Source organism: Aspergillus brasiliensis, assembly GCF_001889945.1.
Source record: "Aspergillus brasiliensis CBS 101740 unplaced genomic scaffold ASPBRscaffold_1, whole genome shotgun sequence".
In the NCBI taxonomy this organism is placed as follows: domain Eukaryota; kingdom Fungi; phylum Ascomycota; class Eurotiomycetes; order Eurotiales; family Aspergillaceae; genus Aspergillus; species Aspergillus brasiliensis.
Window position 1 is genome coordinate 4,038,194 of NW_027137442.1, and position 16,618 is coordinate 4,054,811.

At 51.4% G+C, this 16,618-nt stretch overlaps 7 protein-coding genes across 7 annotated transcripts; 2 read left to right on the forward strand and 5 right to left on the reverse strand.

The window, feature by feature from the left end:
- Positions 1 to 208: 208 nt before the first annotated feature.
- On the forward strand, positions 209 to 767 carry ASPBRDRAFT_114410 (sorting nexin-3; the record flags this gene model as incomplete). The annotated part of the gene is made up of 2 exons (XM_067616818.1): positions 209 to 286; positions 375 to 767. 2 exons carry the CDS (start codon positions 209 to 211, stop codon positions 765 to 767), a joined length of 471 nt encoding a protein of 156 aa, XP_067485475.1.
- Positions 768 to 1,249: 482 nt separating this feature from the next.
- Positions 1,250 to 3,164, reverse strand: ASPBRDRAFT_50997 (telomere repeat binding factor family protein; the record flags this gene model as incomplete). The annotated part of the gene is made up of 3 exons (XM_067626653.1): positions 1,250 to 2,015; positions 2,063 to 2,092; positions 2,155 to 3,164. 3 exons carry the CDS (start codon positions 3,162 to 3,164, stop codon positions 1,250 to 1,252), a joined length of 1,806 nt encoding a protein of 601 aa, XP_067485476.1.
- Positions 3,165 to 3,679: 515 nt separating this feature from the next.
- ASPBRDRAFT_142726 (uncharacterized protein) lies at positions 3,680 to 4,365 on the forward strand (the record flags this gene model as incomplete). The annotated part of the gene is made up of 2 exons (XM_067619202.1): positions 3,680 to 3,918; positions 3,993 to 4,365. Coding segments are annotated over exons 1-2 (438 nt in total), but the record flags the coding sequence as incomplete, so codon positions are not given.
- Positions 4,366 to 5,540: 1,175 nt separating this feature from the next.
- Positions 5,541 to 7,070, reverse strand: ASPBRDRAFT_114252 (uncharacterized protein; the record flags this gene model as incomplete). The annotated part of the gene is made up of 3 exons (XM_067616805.1): positions 5,541 to 5,852; positions 5,908 to 6,393; positions 6,453 to 7,070. The coding sequence occupies 3 exons, from the start codon at positions 7,068 to 7,070 to the stop codon at positions 5,541 to 5,543; spliced, it is 1,416 nt and encodes a 471-aa protein (XP_067485478.1).
- Positions 7,071 to 10,685: 3,615 nt separating this feature from the next.
- ASPBRDRAFT_37433 (uncharacterized protein) lies at positions 10,686 to 11,165 on the reverse strand. The gene has a single exon (XM_067623727.1). The coding sequence runs from the start codon at positions 10,979 to 10,981 to the stop codon at positions 10,736 to 10,738; it is 246 nt and encodes an 81-aa protein (XP_067485479.1). The 5' UTR covers positions 10,982 to 11,165; the 3' UTR covers positions 10,686 to 10,735.
- A 2,306-nt stretch (positions 11,166 to 13,471) lies between these two features.
- Positions 13,472 to 14,643, reverse strand: ASPBRDRAFT_51000 (40S ribosomal protein eS4; the record flags this gene model as incomplete). Its single annotated transcript, XM_067626654.1, has 4 exons — positions 13,472 to 13,811; positions 13,977 to 14,261; positions 14,337 to 14,474; positions 14,630 to 14,643. The coding sequence occupies 4 exons, from the start codon at positions 14,641 to 14,643 to the stop codon at positions 13,472 to 13,474; spliced, it is 777 nt and encodes a 258-aa protein (XP_067485480.1).
- A 344-nt stretch (positions 14,644 to 14,987) lies between these two features.
- On the reverse strand, positions 14,988 to 16,191 carry ASPBRDRAFT_51001 (aspartate-semialdehyde dehydrogenase family protein; the record flags this gene model as incomplete). The annotated part of the gene is made up of 3 exons (XM_067626655.1): positions 14,988 to 15,793; positions 15,850 to 16,107; positions 16,164 to 16,191. 3 exons carry the CDS (start codon positions 16,189 to 16,191, stop codon positions 14,988 to 14,990), a joined length of 1,092 nt encoding a protein of 363 aa, XP_067485481.1.
- Positions 16,192 to 16,618: the final 427 nt, after the last annotated feature.

The following is a 16,618-nucleotide window of genomic DNA, read 5'->3' on the forward strand; positions in this document are numbered from 1 at the left end:
TTTCTTTGTCTGCAATTCCCATTCGCGACTGGGAATCTCGACAAATAAACCAGAAGAATTACCCGCGAGGAATCCACCTTGGAAAGCAACCGTTACTTCCCCGCATCCACCTACACTCTTCGTCCCACTATCACCGCACACCACCACCACAACTTCTCCTACACCAACAGAAACAAGACAAACAGACTGAAAGAGAAATAAAGAGACAATGCAAGCCGTTCCTGAATCCCGCCAACAAACCTTCGAGGAGATCTACGGACCTCCCGAGAACTTCCTCGAGATAGAAGTATCCCTCCCTCCCCATACCCCCCTTCTCAAATATTTACCCCCTCTCCCCAAACCCCCCAACTAACCCAAATCTAAATAAAAAATAGGTAAGAAATCCCCAAACCCACGGAACCTCTCGAAACATGTACACCTCGTACGAAATCGTGTGCCGGACGAACATCCCCGCCTTCAAACTCAAACACAGCGTCGTGCGCCGCCGATACTCCGACTTCGAGTACTTCCGGGACATACTCGAGAGAGAATCCACGAGGGTCACGATCCCGCCGTTACCGGGGAAGGTGTTTACGAATCGGTTTTCCGATGATGTGATTGAACATCGCAGGGAAGGGTTGCAGCGGTTTTTGCAGATTGTTGCGGGCCATCCGTTGTTGCAGACGGGGAGTAAGGTGTTGGCGAGTTTTGTGCAAGGTCTCTCTCTCTCACTTACTCACTTACTTTCTATTCCTTTGTATATTGTTGCTAACGATTTTTGTGGGTAGATCCGAATTGGGATCGGAATGCGTGGTAGTTGATTGGTACTGCGTACTGTGTACTGTGTGAGAGAATTGTTGGTATGTTAGGAAGAGGGGTCTGAGGGATCTGAGAGGTGGATGATATCAAAGGAAGGTATATATGGTATGGGAGAATGAAAGAGGGAGAGAGAGAGAGTGTGTGTGTGTGTGGATTATGTGCTGTGCTGAAGGGGGCTACACCAGGTGGTGTCTTTTTATCCGTCTGTTCTTCTATTCATTCTGCTGTCTACGGATATCATGTAACTAGCGTTCTGTTTGTCTTGTCTGCAATGTTGCAATTGTTCATCTCATGTGGCTTGTCCCTATTATCATAGCATAAAAGCTGTTATCAATCCATAAGCCTATCTCTAATTCTGATGCCAGCAACATGACCAACTGTATATGCCGCAATCTTATCTACCAAGTACTGCACGTCAGTTCACTGATCTCTGATCTAATGCACGCTACATCTATGTAAGCTCATCCCACATTGGCGCCAAGGTATTATCTGTCCACGACGCATCCACTCCCGAACTCTCGTCCAGCGAAAACGAAAATACCCCCGCACTGCTCGTGCTCTCGTGGAGCCCCTGCGGCGGCGCTGGAGGCGCCAGCGCTGGATCAATGGGCCCGCGCGCATTGCTGCCCTCCGCCTGCCCGCGAGCAGATACCTTTGCAGGAGCAGTAGGCTGCTTCTTTCCAGGGTCAGGATTTCCCCCCTGGGGCAATCGGCCACTCACGGACCCCCCGTCCCGGTAGGCGTGCGGAAACTTCGTCCGAAATCGGTCTCGCAGGTCCGTCGCCCGGCGATGGCTCAGGTTCAATCGCGTGTCCTGCTGGATCAGCGTCCACTGGAAGCCATGCACGGCGTAGCCTTTCAGCAGCGCTTCGTCCTCGACGACGGTAAACGGGCGCCGCGAGCGACGCCGCGATTTCATCGTAAAGTGCGGCTCTGGGATGCCCAGGGACGCCAGCGTGGACTTGGATCTACTAGAGAGCGTGGGGGTAGTCTTAGACAAGGTGCTGTTCTTGGCCTTGCTGCCTTTGGAGTCAGCGTCCTTGGAGCTGCTTGCCTCACTCAGCGCAGCGCTGCCACCGGCCTCGGCATTAGCCCCCCGCGGGTGTGGGAGATGGATCTTCCCCGCTTGTCCGTCGGACCCTTCGGTTTCGGCTCGCGAGAGGGCGTTCGCAAGCGTATCATGCAGCTGCTTGGTGGCTTCATTGGGATCCGCGGCCCTTGGATAGATTAGATGTGCACGGGCTGACAGTCGCGTGTAACTCACCGGTAGGCCCAGGGGCAACACACACGAAACCTAAATGTATACTTAGTTGGCATCCGGTGTTTCCTCCACGTCCACCCATGGCTATACCATACCTATCTTTCAAGTTGGATGCGCTACGCTTGTTGAACTTCAACTCCGGCTGGGCCAGAATCGCTGTCCAGTTGCCGATGCCGCACTTGACCACCCCGCGCAGCAGAGCAGTCGTCTCTTCCTCGGTCCACTTACGAAGGTTCTTGCGGGACCGGCCCCGCGTTTTAGGCGACAGGGGCTCGGCGTTGTCCTCGGCGGAGGCGTCTCTATTGTCAGTCTCGGTGTCTGTCTTGTCTGATCTTGTCCGCTCCGCTGCAGCAACATCGTCCAACAGCCCACTAGTGATGTCGCCCGAATCGCCGTCCGTCGCCTTATCGACGGGAGAATCAAGGATCTCCTCGATGCGACCTTCTCGTCGCTCCGCAATCTGGCTATCTGCAGCATTAGCGGTGAGTAGGCCCGGCTCCACAGCCTCGCTGCCTCGGGATGGTTTGGTCAGTAGTTGTGTAATCGAGCCGGGTTCAATTGGAGGAAGCAAGGCCGCATTCGGAGGTGGCTCGTTGAGACCATTGAGAATAGCAAAAGGGCCAAACGGCGGGGGACGCTGCTCCTTTTGTGCTTGGGGGATTGGTAGCTGGAGGTGTTCACTAAACGTCTCCGCCTGACCGCCCAAACGCCTGCGCTTGCGGAAGTGGAGGGCTTCATCATCAAACGAGGAGTAAGGGTATCGTTCTAAGGCACGGAGGTTGACAAAAGCCGGGAGAATTGGCCGGGGAGGCACCTCCAGGCTCGGGAGGGAGGCCGCTGGGGCGTCCGACTTCTTCGGTCGGGGAGCCACTGCCCCTTCGGAGGCACCAGATGGGGCCGAATCAGTGCGGGCAGGGAGGATGCCGGCATTGTTGTTACTAGAAGGTTCTCGGACATGACTGGCATTAGGTTCGAGCGGGAAGGGCACGCTCAGGAGGCGAGACACCGGCTGGCGGAGGGGAGCAATGCGGAGAGACTGAAGCTGGGGTAACTCGCGAATCAAGGATTCGTCGAAGGAGCGGGTATAGGAGCCGTTGGAATCCATGGCGGGGGCACCCATACACCCATACGGGAATCGATCACTGGGGGATAAAGAGCACCATGTAGAAGGAGAGGGGAGATGCCACTGCCATTTTCACGGTTGAATGGATAGTCAGAGAGGAGAGGAGAGGAGAGGAGAATGAGATGAGATGGAGAGAATTGGATGTGTTGAATCCAGGTGGGCGGCTGATGAGTCAGCTGTGCATCTCACTGGACTGGACTGGATAGTCAACTTAACCGATGTAGGTGAGGATTTGCTGTAGATGAATGAGTTGGTGTAGCCCATGGTTCTTATCAATGAATAGAAGTATATTCATAAGAGCATCTGGTTGAAGATGAACAGTGCAGACACATACTGGCATACACTGGCCCAGTGCATTCCTTAGCTAGTGTTGTGAAGTCATCAAAGCAACCACAAAGTTTCACATTAACTTAACTTTGTAAAGTGCAAGTATACCTTCAATTCTTATTAAATAGGTACATCAGTAATAGACTCAAGTATAGCAGCAGTATATACTCCGTCCCATCCCGTGGTTCAGATGTATATCAATCAATCGATAATGAAGTCTCCATAGAACTCTATCCCCATCCACTAACCCGAAAGCAGTAATCAGCTATCCCATCTACAACTACTACCTCAACCACCCAAATTACAACTTAACCTCGCTCACTCACCACCCCAAATCAATCAAAATGCCCACCACCATATTCCCCCCAATCCCCTACCTAATCTTCGGCATCTTCGAGCCTCTATCCCTGTAACTACATCCCCCACCCCCCCCATCCCCTACTTATTATCCATCCAAGATAGCTAGATACTAATAATTTCCAGAATCAGCGGCGCCCTCTACCCCCACCTCCAACCCACCTCCTTCATCCTGTCCCAAATCCCATCCAACCCGGACGTCTCAGGAACCATCACCCCCTCTTCGCTCTCCCTCGCCTACCAACTCTCCAACATCTACTTCCTGCTGGCGCTTCTCGGCATCGCCCTGATCCACAGTACCTCGGAGCCGAAAGTCCTCCGGAACTATCTGGTGTGTTTGGCGGTTGCGGATCTGACGCATATATGGGCGGCCGGGTATGCGATGGGGTGGGAGAGGTTTGTGGATGTTGGGGGGTGGAATGCGTTGACGTGGGGGAATGTGGGTGTTACGGGGGGGTTGTTTGTGAGTAGGATGGTGGTGTTGGGGGGTGGGTTGGGGGGTGTTGCTTCTGGTGGTGGTGTTATGAAGGGGAAGAGGAATTGATTTGGATTGAATTGGGTTGATGGTCTACTGTACATTGTCCATAAAGTGTACAGGATAAAATAGGATAGAATAGGATAGGATATCGGTGACCCGGAGATTATCAATCGCCGTTGTAACTGTCACTAGTCACTAGTCACTAAGTAAGACATAAGATGATATCATGGAATAACATTGAGATCGACAGCTACCTACGTAGTACCTAAACAGGTCCACCTTTCTTTCATACAGTCAATCAAAAAGAGAAAGGGAAAGTAGTAGTAGCACCGATTAACCTTCCCGTTTCAAGCAAGTTACTACTAAACTACTAAACTAAAACTGTCTTTCTTTCATCTCGAAGTGACCCGCTCGGACGGAGTTATCCGATAATACTACTCCTCATCGTCCATCCCTTCCCCTATCTAAGCTACTAGTTACGTAGTAGACTGACTTCTACTTCTAGTTTAGTCTAGTATACTAGTATACTAGTATACTACTTCCATCCAAGTTAGTCTTTATCAAGAATAGAAAGACTATTGGCAATGGTTTAGACCCCTACTCTAGTACTTACTTACCCTATGGGAAAGGGCTCCCACGGCTAGCTGTATCCTATCCAAACATATCCTACTCTATCCTATCTTATAATGGTTGGCTATCGGATCAAAGGAAGTGCACTGAATCAAGCTCGCTCGCTCGCTCACGGCCTAGACTGAATTCAACAACGACTGCAAACATACTGTGTAGTAGGAATACATGCCCAAAGAAAGAAAAGAAAAAGAAAGAACAGGGATTATCCGAAATCAAAAGAAGGGAAGGGAGGTAAGAAAAAGGGGGGAATGATCACAAGACGAAAAAGCAAGACATCAATCAAATCAATTTAGACAAGGAATAGGAAAGGAAGGATATAATAGGAAGGATAATCGTCATATTAATCAGCGGCTTATTTGCTTAGCCAGACAGACAGACAACTTTTGTTTCCTTTCCTTTCCTTTCCTTTGCCACATGCTGCTTTCATTACTGCCCCATACTGCCACCATACTAAGTGTGCTGCGAACATCGTTGCCTAGCCGTTCATATCCATTGCGTCTGAATGACATCTTCCCCCCGTTCAATTTGTCCAAAGCTCAGACCATGTCGCCACGTGTGCTCCTAGTCTAGTTGGTGGGTACCTGACGTTGCAATTGCTGGAACAGTTGGTGAAGGGCTGGCGGGCCGTGCTGTTGGTACTCCCTAATGTGCGGGAAGAGGAAAGGAAGACCCGGCGACGATTGGAACTCCTGTCGGTAGGCCACAAAGTTCTCTGATGGGTCCAGCAGGGTCGCTAGGGCAGGGGGCAGCACCGGGGTCAGCGTCATCTGGCCGGTGGCGCTGTCCATGTGAGTGAAGGTCGGGTTGGACGTGCTGTATTTGTAGAGTCCGCTGAGAATCGCCGTGAAGGAGTGGTAATTGCGGCAGGTGTAGAGGGCCTAGAATGGTCAGTATGATTTCCTTGTTATACACTCCTACAGATAGGCTACGTACCTCGACAATTTCCTGAAGATAACCTATCATGTCTGGCAGCCCGGTGCAGCATTCCCACACCTCCAGGCTTCGCAGCTCCCATAGTACCAGGAGTCGTTTGATGATGGCGTCCGGCTCTACGAAGCTTTTCTGACTCAACCCCGAAAAGCATTGCTCGTCGAGGGCGGTGGTTGTCTTGGCGAAATCCAGAGCCGGGGCTGGGTTCGTCAGATCCAACTCATCCAGCAAGGGGATTTCGACTGAAAAAGGCCGCGTCCAGTTCATCTCTCGGGCGTGCACGTATGTTCGGGTAAACCGTACCCCCAGTACGGAGAGCTCAAGCAGAATGGCCTTCAGGCTCGGCAAGTGCTCCTTGAAGAGCTGCTGGATCGGTGCTGCGATAAATTGGAAGCCAGGGTATGGCGTGCTGGCCGGTACTGGCTGTCTCAAGGAGTGTAGGCACCGATTCACGGCACGGTAAGCAAATGGGCTGCGAGTCTGAAGATGCTGGTCCAGAGTCAGTACGTTTGCCAGCGGATCATCATGCCAACATGTCAATCACGTACCTGTTCTACCTCCTTGTACTTCCCTATCTCCTCTGGGAACATTTGCAGATAGTTGAGCAGGTGGATATAGAGCGACGTGTGCTGCTGCAAGAACCACTCTACCGAGTGCGCTCGGTAGCCCAGGAAGTAGCGGACCAACTCCTCAAATGAAACTCGGGTGAAATGAAGATGGCTCTCCGTATCGATGGCTTCCGCTACGGCTATCGAGGGCAGGCCACTGTCTCGCTTGGTTGGAATCCAGCTCCACGGCTCAAGAGGAGGACCGGAGATCTGACATCGTCGGATGATTTCCTCGACCTTCTGATAGTGGGACAGATTGTCAATGAACGCCGCCTCGTGCGGCTCCATGAGTGAGTACAGAAACGCAGTAATGGCTTGAGGATCCCGTTTCTGAAGAGACTTCCTCGGGAGGTTGTTGTCTCGAAAGAGGCCGAATCGGATCACCCGCTTGATCTCATGGGGATCGAAGGCCCAGAACACGGTGGTGGCCTCGTCCTCCCACCATCGATATGTGAAGAACGTCTGAGGAACCTCGCCCGAGGGAAACAGCTCCAGGTAGGATAGCTGCCCCGATATGCACGGGAACGGCACGTTGGCCGAAGGTGAGTACGCAGACATGCCAGAAGCAAGTCACGATAGCTCGCGGGAACCTGGGGTATAAACAACGACGAAGGGAAATGGAATGCCCCTGATGACACTGGAGGAGACTACGATTCAGCAACAGAACAACATCATGACAAAATAAGTAGCAGCAGACACCGCGACCTTCTTCCCGGGGGCCCTTTTATCCCCTGTAGGAGGTAGTACCAACGTGTGATCACAACCCAGACCCTTCCCGATGCCAGGTATATCAACAATCGTCCCAGTCTAGAACGTCCCCAGGATTCGGCATAGATGGGCAGGGAATAAACGACGTCAGATGAAACGGGCCGGGGACTAACCTCACGGAAACCGGAAGGACGAAAGGGCTCGAGCCCAACGCAACGCAACGGACGTACACAAAGGAATGTAAAAAGCAATAAAATGGGTAGTTGACGAGGACACCACCGGCCGGCTTCCAGCAGGGTTGAACGAGAGTAGCTTTGGATGGACCGGGAACAGGGACCGAAAGAGAAACCGAAGTAGAAAAAAAACCAGATAAGGGGATTAATCCAAACAGCTAGCTAGCTCTATTGTATTGCACCGTGCATTGCACCATCAGAGAAATAGTTATCTGCAGCAAGCTGGCCACGACGGAATGATAGACCTTATCTTCCTTCAGCTGGTGCAGACTACTTTTCTCTGTTTCTTCAAGACCCTTTTTGCCACGATTGACAACTCACGGGGGAGGAGTTGGATAGACGAGGGAGAGCTCCCATGAACGAAGCACCATAAAGCTGCTGCTTCTGCTGTTGCTACTACTGCTGCTGCCTGTGGCATCCGAGCGGCCAGAAAGCATGGCGGCAAGTGGCGCATTACAGGACCGACAGGACAGAGAGAAAGAAGGGCCGACGAGGGCTGATCCAGATCCGAACCACTGGGACCCGGGAGCCAGGATAGGCTAAAGGGACGGAGATTACCTTTTGATACAGGAGCTGAAATCATGCCTACTCTGTAGTAGTTAGTTAGCTAGTTAGCTAGCTAGCGGTGGGCCGATGACTCCAATCAGTTTAATCCTCGACTGGGTGGCCAAAGGGAAGGATTGCATTCTCCGGCCCCTGGAAGGACCGTTATCCCCACATGGGCTGTGAATAATAATAAAACCGGATTCAAGCATCAATAATCGTTGTCTCCATAAATAATCGGGGCCGTTGGCAATAGTAGGACCGATAATAGCAACAATAATAAAATGGATGCCAGCCAACAGCAGGCCAGTGGAACAAATCGATGACATTCTAGAGTGGAAAAGGGAATATGAGGTAAATCTCGAAAAGGAAAAATGTGGTAAACAGAAAATAATAATATAAATAGAGGATATCCAAAGAAGAAAAAGTATCTAATAAAAAAAAACTGAAAATAAGAATTGAATGATTAGAAAGACGGAACAAGAAAAAGAAAAAAGATATAAAAATATCCAAAAAGGAAACTGGAGAAAGAGAGAGAGAGAATCATACACAGTACAGAAAAGAAAGAGAAGCGGTCAAGAAGATGGATGGAACTGTGCGTGCACAACAACACCCTTCCCCCCAAGAGGGTCCTGGCCATGCAGGACTATTTCGGTTTCTGGAAGGTTCACCTGAGGGAGGGGGCCGTATCTCATCGGCAACGAGACCAGACCTAGAGACTAAAGAGTAAAGATTCAAGAGACTGACTATGTGAATGGGAAGTCTCAAATCTGGTTCGTGTTCAAGAGCTGTAGCGGTGTACCACGACACGATATTAATGAAGTCAACTATACATCAGCCTCGCGGGAGAAGACGAGGCAGTCGAGCCACTGAGCAGCAGCTACACAGTACTCCTTAGTAACAGCTGAGTGAGAGGCAACTTTTTCATCAAGCGCCAGGAGCACACGGCTGAGAGTAAGCCAAAGTCAAAGGCAACGCCATCAGTTGTCACAGTCATGATGATGATGCCAATGATGTGGTCGAAGCATGAAGGGCTGATGATCCTCCAAGCCCACTGTGGGAACCCACTAACTAGCTACTGCTTCCTCAAGATGCTGTGTCGATTGTCGAAAGCTGGTCGCACACACGAATAGTATCCCCAGCATTGTAGATAAGTCCTTCTCTGTGTAAGAAGAATATTGAAAAATGAATAAAAATAAAAACTAAAAAATCTAAAACAGATCGGGTGGCTAGCAAGTAGCAACCTCTCCCTGCTAACTGCGACTAAATTAGTGGGTGAAGCGAGTGCAATGCAGAAAAGCGTATCGCCCGCTGATCGGGACGATGGCGATCGGGGGGGGTGGGAATTGCTTCCTGGCGAACAATTGGAGTCGGCTTCCTTCTAGCGTCCTCCCCCAGATGGCCTGATGGGACCTCGTTGATTCATCGTCATTGGCTTATTCTATTTTCTTGTGGAAATTTTTTGTGTTTTCACAACTCCCAGTCCAGTCCAGTCCAGTCCATCTCGGATGATGATGATGATGATGACGACGGCGGACTGGGGGGAGAGATAGAGGGTTAGCCAGACTACTCCAGACTACTACTCCATAGTTACTGTCCTCGACTCCTCGGACGTGTCCAAGCCAGGGTCACCTCTCTTCAGTGTCTTCAGTGTCACCCTCGACTGCCCGACGTTGCAATGTCCCACAGACCGGGGGACAGACCGTTGGGGATTTCGGTTACCCAAGGAAAGGGATTGACCATGATACCAATAGCAAGTGAGTGAGTGAGAGATAATCGTGTTCTACGGAGTAGAGAGGGTGGAAAGGAAAGTCATTGAATGAATGGATTCTCGAGGAGCTCGTGGCGGTGGGTGCGTGTTTCTTTGCCAAGCAGGATCCACCATCAAAGAAAAGATGAACAAAATCAATGGCTCTAGTTATTCTTCTGAACTAGTAATTCCAATCAATCATCAACGGCTTGTAAATCCTTCACAAGATGCCTTCGCTTTGCTTCTCCACGGTGCCTGGTGCCTTAATTGATTGATTCTAAACTCTCAGGAACGCGTGGATACCGGCCTCGGAACCCTCTAAGTACCCAGAAGATTGGAAACTCTCGAAACAAGCTAACTAAACTTCGCCTTCGGGTAGGATGGCGGAATTGGGTGATCGAGCATCTCCACCCCGACCTTCCCATCCACTAGAGAGATACCACAATCCAGTTATTGTGATTTGTGGCGCAGGGCAACAGATGGATTGAATTGGGGCCCCGCTTAAGAAAAAAAAAAGAAAAAGAAAAAAAATACCCTGGTGTGCCCGGCCGCAACTCACTTACTGTCGGGTTTTGTGTTAGTTACGAGACTACTCCGTAGATAACTCTCTATCGATGGCCACAAGAGGCCAACAAAAAAAGCAATAAAACCTTAAAAGAATCAGCCATCCGAATCATCCTGCTGCAATCATCAGACGCCGGAAGTTGCGGGTTGCAGATAGCCACGGAAGCACCGCTGCAGACTGCTTCCCTCCACGTTGTGCCAGTCAAAAGCATCCCAGGAAGGAGTAACTAGTTAAGGCATCCTAGACATTTGGACCGGAGTACTCCGGCGATTGTATTCCGTGATGACCCTCTCTTCAAGACCCGCTCATTTCTGCGGCCGTTTACCCGGCCACGGGGCGTCCCTTGAAGGAGAGACAGGATGGTCCCAGAAGCGAACGAAACCTGAAGCTTCCCTCCATTCCCCGTGTCACTGCTCATTACTCTTCACCACTTTTCTTCCTGGCCAGAGACGACGAGGAGGAGGCCAGTGTGGTTACCATCCTGCAAAGACAGGGCTGTGTCGCTGAGCTGTCGTATGCGGAGAGGTTGACCTGGAACCTCAAACGCCCAGTCCAGACCCAGAGCGGATAGCCACAGTCCTGGCAAGCGGCGACAACTATTGATGGGTGGCTGACTGGGCTTGTATGTAGGCGGGAGGAGTCCTCCTGCAAGAGCGCAACGGCTGTCCATACCTTGCCAAACCCTAGATAACTGACTACTACTAACTCGTACACCCGTAGCTATGTTGTCACTGGGCTGGCTGCCCTGGTCCCCGTCTCCAACATGCCCGCTTACTTACATATGATGTCTACATACATACATACATACATACATACATACATACATACATACATACATACATACATACATACTCCTACATCGTTACAGACATACCTACCTACATGATTGTTCTCTGTGTTCCCGCATGCTGTAACGTTGTGCGAAAACAATCGCTTTCAAAGGCCATCTGCCGTGCAGATGCGTGGGGAGGGGGGGCTGCTTACAGCCCAAGCCTGTAGTTGGTCGGCACTCGGTGGGCAGCATGATAGCTTGGTCACCATATTCCTGGACCGAGACCTGTCCACCCAAGATAGACGTGGCCCTGCTAGACCCGGATTGGTTCCGGACGTGCAGCATGCATGAAGCCTGGCTCGGAGGCTAAGGAAGTATGTACGGTGTGCGTGGCCGAGTGCGTGTGTGTAGAAGCGAGTTAACGGGCGGGCTATGTCACCGTGGCTTGAAGCAAACAACTCGAAGGGCCTCGCTCACAGGCCAGGTAGGTATATAACCTTCGTACTCATCTACCAAACGGAGAGAAGACCACTGCCGAGCATCTTCTGGCTTTTTTTCCAGGGCTCGAGGGGAAGCAATATGTGAATACCCTTGGACTGAGCAACGGGACACCGTGATACAAGTTGTGCGATGCCACCTTTCCCTCGATCATCGTGTCGCCTCGATCCCTCGGACGAATCCTGCCGGTATCCAGCCGGTATCCAGCCCGACATGGCTGAGAGACATCCAAGAACCTAAGGCACCTTCGTCCGCATAGGGAAGATGGGGGGCAAGCCTTAGGAAAGAAAAAATTAAAAAGGAAAATAAGATACGGAGGTGGGAGGGAAAAAAAAAAAAAGAAAGCATTCGAGGAAAAGGCGCAACCCGCGAGTGATGGATCGCAACCCCATCATCCCCCTGATCCTGTTTTCTGAGCTTAACCGAACCATCCCGAGAGCACCAGAAGGCGTGGATCGAAAGGGAGTCCGACCACGGCGATGGTCGAATATCATTATCAATCACAATGAGATCGCCTAGGTCAAGGTGACTTGTCAGTTGACTTAACGCAAACTAACCCATGCGACATGGTGGCTAAGTCTGCATGGTCAGCACCCGATTAGTTTGGCGCTCCCTCTGATATGCCGAGGATCGAGGGTGAATCGGGCCAAAGGCGCGCGCCGGCAGGAGGATGTCTCCAGATGAATCAATTCCTTATCATCCCATTTCCATTCCATCAGCGCGACTAGAGCGGCACCTGCAACCTGCACCGGCATCAGCAACCAAAGAACTAGCATACCAGTCCGTCGAAAGACTCCATCGTCGCCTCAGCCACACCAACAACTCACATTGTTGATTATCGATTTCTCCCCATTCTAGGTCCCGTCTCTTCTCGCCAAATCTCTCCTAATCCACTTAAGCCCCCACGGCTGAGAAGGAGGGGAGGCGGGGGGGAAGACGAAGAAGAAAAGAGGAGAAGGAGAAAGGATGAGGAGAAGATCCATACTGACCTGCAGCAGCCCAGTTGACGTGTTACATTTCTACTTGTAGCCTTGTACAGAGTAGATGGGCGAAAGGAGATGTTCGGTTGGCTGAAATCAACGAAAACCAAGGCAACACAGGAGACGCCCCCCAAGACTCGCCATTCCTCATAGTCCGATGGGTCGACACTGCGCCAGGTCGACTTCGGCCAACTGCTCCGGCCACTGTTCACTCCTCCTTCAAGTGCAGCTTCCCATTTGGATCGGTTGGCTCCCGGCTTGGAATGTGAGACGTAAATTTTTTATTTTATTTTTTTTTTCTTTTCTTTTCGAGGACCCATGGATGAATTGCATCAAGCATCCCACCCTGCTGTCCGCGGTGCCGTAGTATCCCTGTTTTCGAGGTCACAACAGGGTGGACTCGAGGCGATGACCGTCGAAATAGCATCGGCGCAAGCCTTACATGGATGAGATAGATCCGCTGGGGGGTACACGGGAGTATCCGGCGGAGTTGCTCCATGGATGGGTCCGGGAAATAGACAGGCAAAGGGGGACCAAGGAAGAGTTGGGACTCTGGGGAAGTGGTAAGAATAAGAAAGGTCCTACTGCAACCGGGCCAGATACGAATCCAAGGAATAGACCTAATGACTTGACTTCAAAAGAAACAATGGTATCATACTATCACAGGTAGACCGGACTTGGCATCTTGACCTTGCTTTAGTGTACAAGTCTACGGTACAGTAACAGGTGTAACTTTGTGTCCTGTAGACAATTCTTTCTCTTCTTTTGTTCTGGATAACGCTTCATTTTATTATCGTAACCGGCGTCATACAGGTCCACAAAGCAAGACAAGATGTCATCGCCACAGCGGAAATTTTCAACGCTTTTGTTTTAATTTTTCCGGCAGCCTACATCACTTACCATGCCACATTTACTGGAGGGCACGGCGGCGGTCACGCTCCTCAGCGATGGAGAGCTTGACACCCTTGCCCTTGGGCAGAGAGATCCAGGGCTTGTCCTGACCGATGACGAAGACGTTGGACTCACGGGTGGCGAAGGTGTTGTCAATGGCGTCCTTGATGTGGACGACGTTGAAACCACCATCGTGGCGCTCACGGTGGGTGACGACACCGACACGACCCATGTTACGACCACCGGTGGCCATGGCGACAACACCAGTGTCGAAGCGGACGAAGTCGGTGATCTTGCCAGTGGCAATGTCGACCTTCACGGTGTCGTTAACCTTGATGGCGGGGTCGGGGTAACGGATGCTATATAAAAAAAAGGCCCTCGTTAGCACGTTTGGTTCTTCAGTTGCGGCTCCTTACTGTGTTCCAGCAAAGAACTGCGATTCTAGTTCTGTCGTCCTCCGCCGATCAACCAAAGCTTGGTCCAACGACTGAATGACGCGGAACTTGTAGAGAGTATGCACTCACGTTCTCGCATCGTGCGTAACCAAGAATGGGATCCCGCCCTTGCCGAGCTGAACACGCTTGACCTTGCAGAGCTTGTACTCGGCCTCCTCAGCCTGGATGCGGTGGACGGTGAAGCGACCCTTGGTGTCGTAGATGAGACGGAAGTTCTCGCCGGTCTTCTCGATGCCGATGACGTCCATGAAACCAGCGGGGTAGGTAGGGTCGGTGCGGACCTTGCCGTCGACCTTGATCAGACGCTGCATCATGATCGCCTTGGTCTCACGGCCGTTAAGGGCGTACTTGAGACTATAAACCTGTCAGTCCACCTGGTTCCCCATCTTCTTCTCTTCGATTTCTTCGTAATCGCGGGATGGCTCGTACCGGTTGCGGATGAAGACGATCAGGGGCAGGCAGTCACGGAGCTTGTGAGGACCGGGAGAGGCCTTGGGGGCGTAGGTTCCGGACATTTTGTCCAGGAGCCAGTGAGAAGGCGCGCTAAGGCGCTTCTGGTGCTTCTTACTGTACAAGCATGGTGGTTAGTCTTCAACTCCTCAAAATCTTCAATTCTTCAATTGTTCTGCCGTAGCGGAGATAATCCTGTGAAAAAAAAAAAAAGCAATTCCACTGGTAATCTCGCTACGGGCAACAAGAACAGCGTAGGGCGTGTAACTCACGGTCCGCGAGGCATCTTGGCTGCTTTGTCGACTTGAACCGGTTAGTTGTCGAAGTGTCGCAAGGAAAAGAAGGAGTCGGATCAAGGACTTCAGCGGCTGATATCCAGCCCATCTGCATTTTTCGCTTAGCGGCTGGTGCCAGCGGGGCTTAGCCCTAGCACTAGTACGGTTTATGATTTCTCCCCTCTAGTCCGAGTCAGTACTAGCCCGGTGGGTCTATCCGTATTACATAATCTACACTGGGTCTAGGCTTGATTTGCTTGTTCAATGCTTTTTGCTTTTAGTAGCTGAAATGTCTAGAAACAAAAGGATATCTGACGCCGTCTAATCGCTATATGCCATAGATCTCTTCACACATTTAGATGTAGCCCTTGATGACAGCAACCTCCGCATTGAGGATGGATGATCCAGCAGCACCGATAACGGTGTTGTGCGAAAGAGCAGCGAAGCGGAGATCGAAGTAGCCACCCTCCTGGCCGTCGCGCACCCGTCCGACGCTAACGGTGTAACCCTTGGAGATGTCCCGGTCCAGTCTAGGCTGGGGTCTGTCGGGCTCGTCAAACACCCGGATAGCCTGCGCGGGTGCGGAAGGAGCGCCCAGCTTCTGAGCCTCCGACTGGTACTCCCTCATAGCCTGAGCCACCTGCTCTGCACTAGGTGCAGGGCGGTTCTTGAAGCGCAAAGAAACAAAGGCCATGTGACCGTCGGTAACTCCGACACGAGTGCAGGTGGCGCCAACCCTGAGACCGGACTGCTCTTCGAAAGCAGTAGCATCGGCGTTCAAGGAGCCCAGGATCTTCTGGGCTTCGTTCTCGAGCTTGTCTTCCTCGCCGCTGATGAAAGGAATGACATTGTCAAGGATGTCCATGCTGGGCACACCCGGGTATCCAGCTCCAGAGAGAGCCTGCTCGGTGAAGACTTCCACCTCCTCAACGGGTCCGAACTTGGCCTGCAGGGCAGCGAACGGGATAACAATACCAATGACTGCGCAGTTGGAGTTGCAAACCAAGAAACCCTTCTTCAGGCCAAAGTGTTTGCGCTGATGAGGGATCAGGTCCAGATGCTGGGGGTTGACGGTGGGGACAACGAGGGGGACGAGAGGGTGCTTGCGGTAGTTCTTCGCATTCGAGAAGACGGGGATATCGGCCTTGATGAATTCCATCTCTGTGACATGCATGATCAGTAGACTGGCCTGTCGCCTTGGACAAAGACCCACATACCAACATCACCCGCAATGTCGCTGTTAAGTCCAGAGAAGACGAGATCGCAGTCAGCGAATTGTTCAGCCTTGCAGTCACGAAGGACGAGTTTGCTAAGCTTCTCCGACATAGCCGTAGACTGCTTCCACCTCACGGCATCCTTGTACTGCTTGCCCGCAGAACGCTCAGACGCACCGACGGCGTGCAGCTCCAGGAAGGGGTGGTCGGCAAGCAGGAGGATAAAACGCTGGCCCACGGAGCCGGTGGCGCCCAAAACACCTGGATATTATCAGCACCAAAGCCACAGGCAAATAGCTAGTGTTGTAAATCCATACCGCACTTCTTCTTAGGATATGAGGCCATTTTGTTGGATATCGAGTAAGTCGCTCGGCGATTCTCGTGATCTGACATTTGTCAATTATTCATCTTAACAGAATGGCGTGACGAAATTGAACAGATTGAAAACAAAGCATGGGCATCAAAAAACTCCAATTGGAACATGCTCAATGGGAGACATGGCCAACACCCGGTTGCAGCGCCTTAACCGTCGGAGCCCCGCAAGGGATAAAAGCACAGTTTTGTCTCCATAATCGATATTTTTGAAGATCTTGACATGATAGACAAACAGACTGTTTTGCAACAGCCACAATGTGAATGAGCCATGAGCAAACAAAAACGAATTGCACTCACCTTCTGGACAATGATGCGGAAGTTGGAGAGGGACAAGAGTGGCGTTACCGATTAAAACTGCGATATCGCTCCGGAGCACATCTGCCCCGCTGTGACTCAG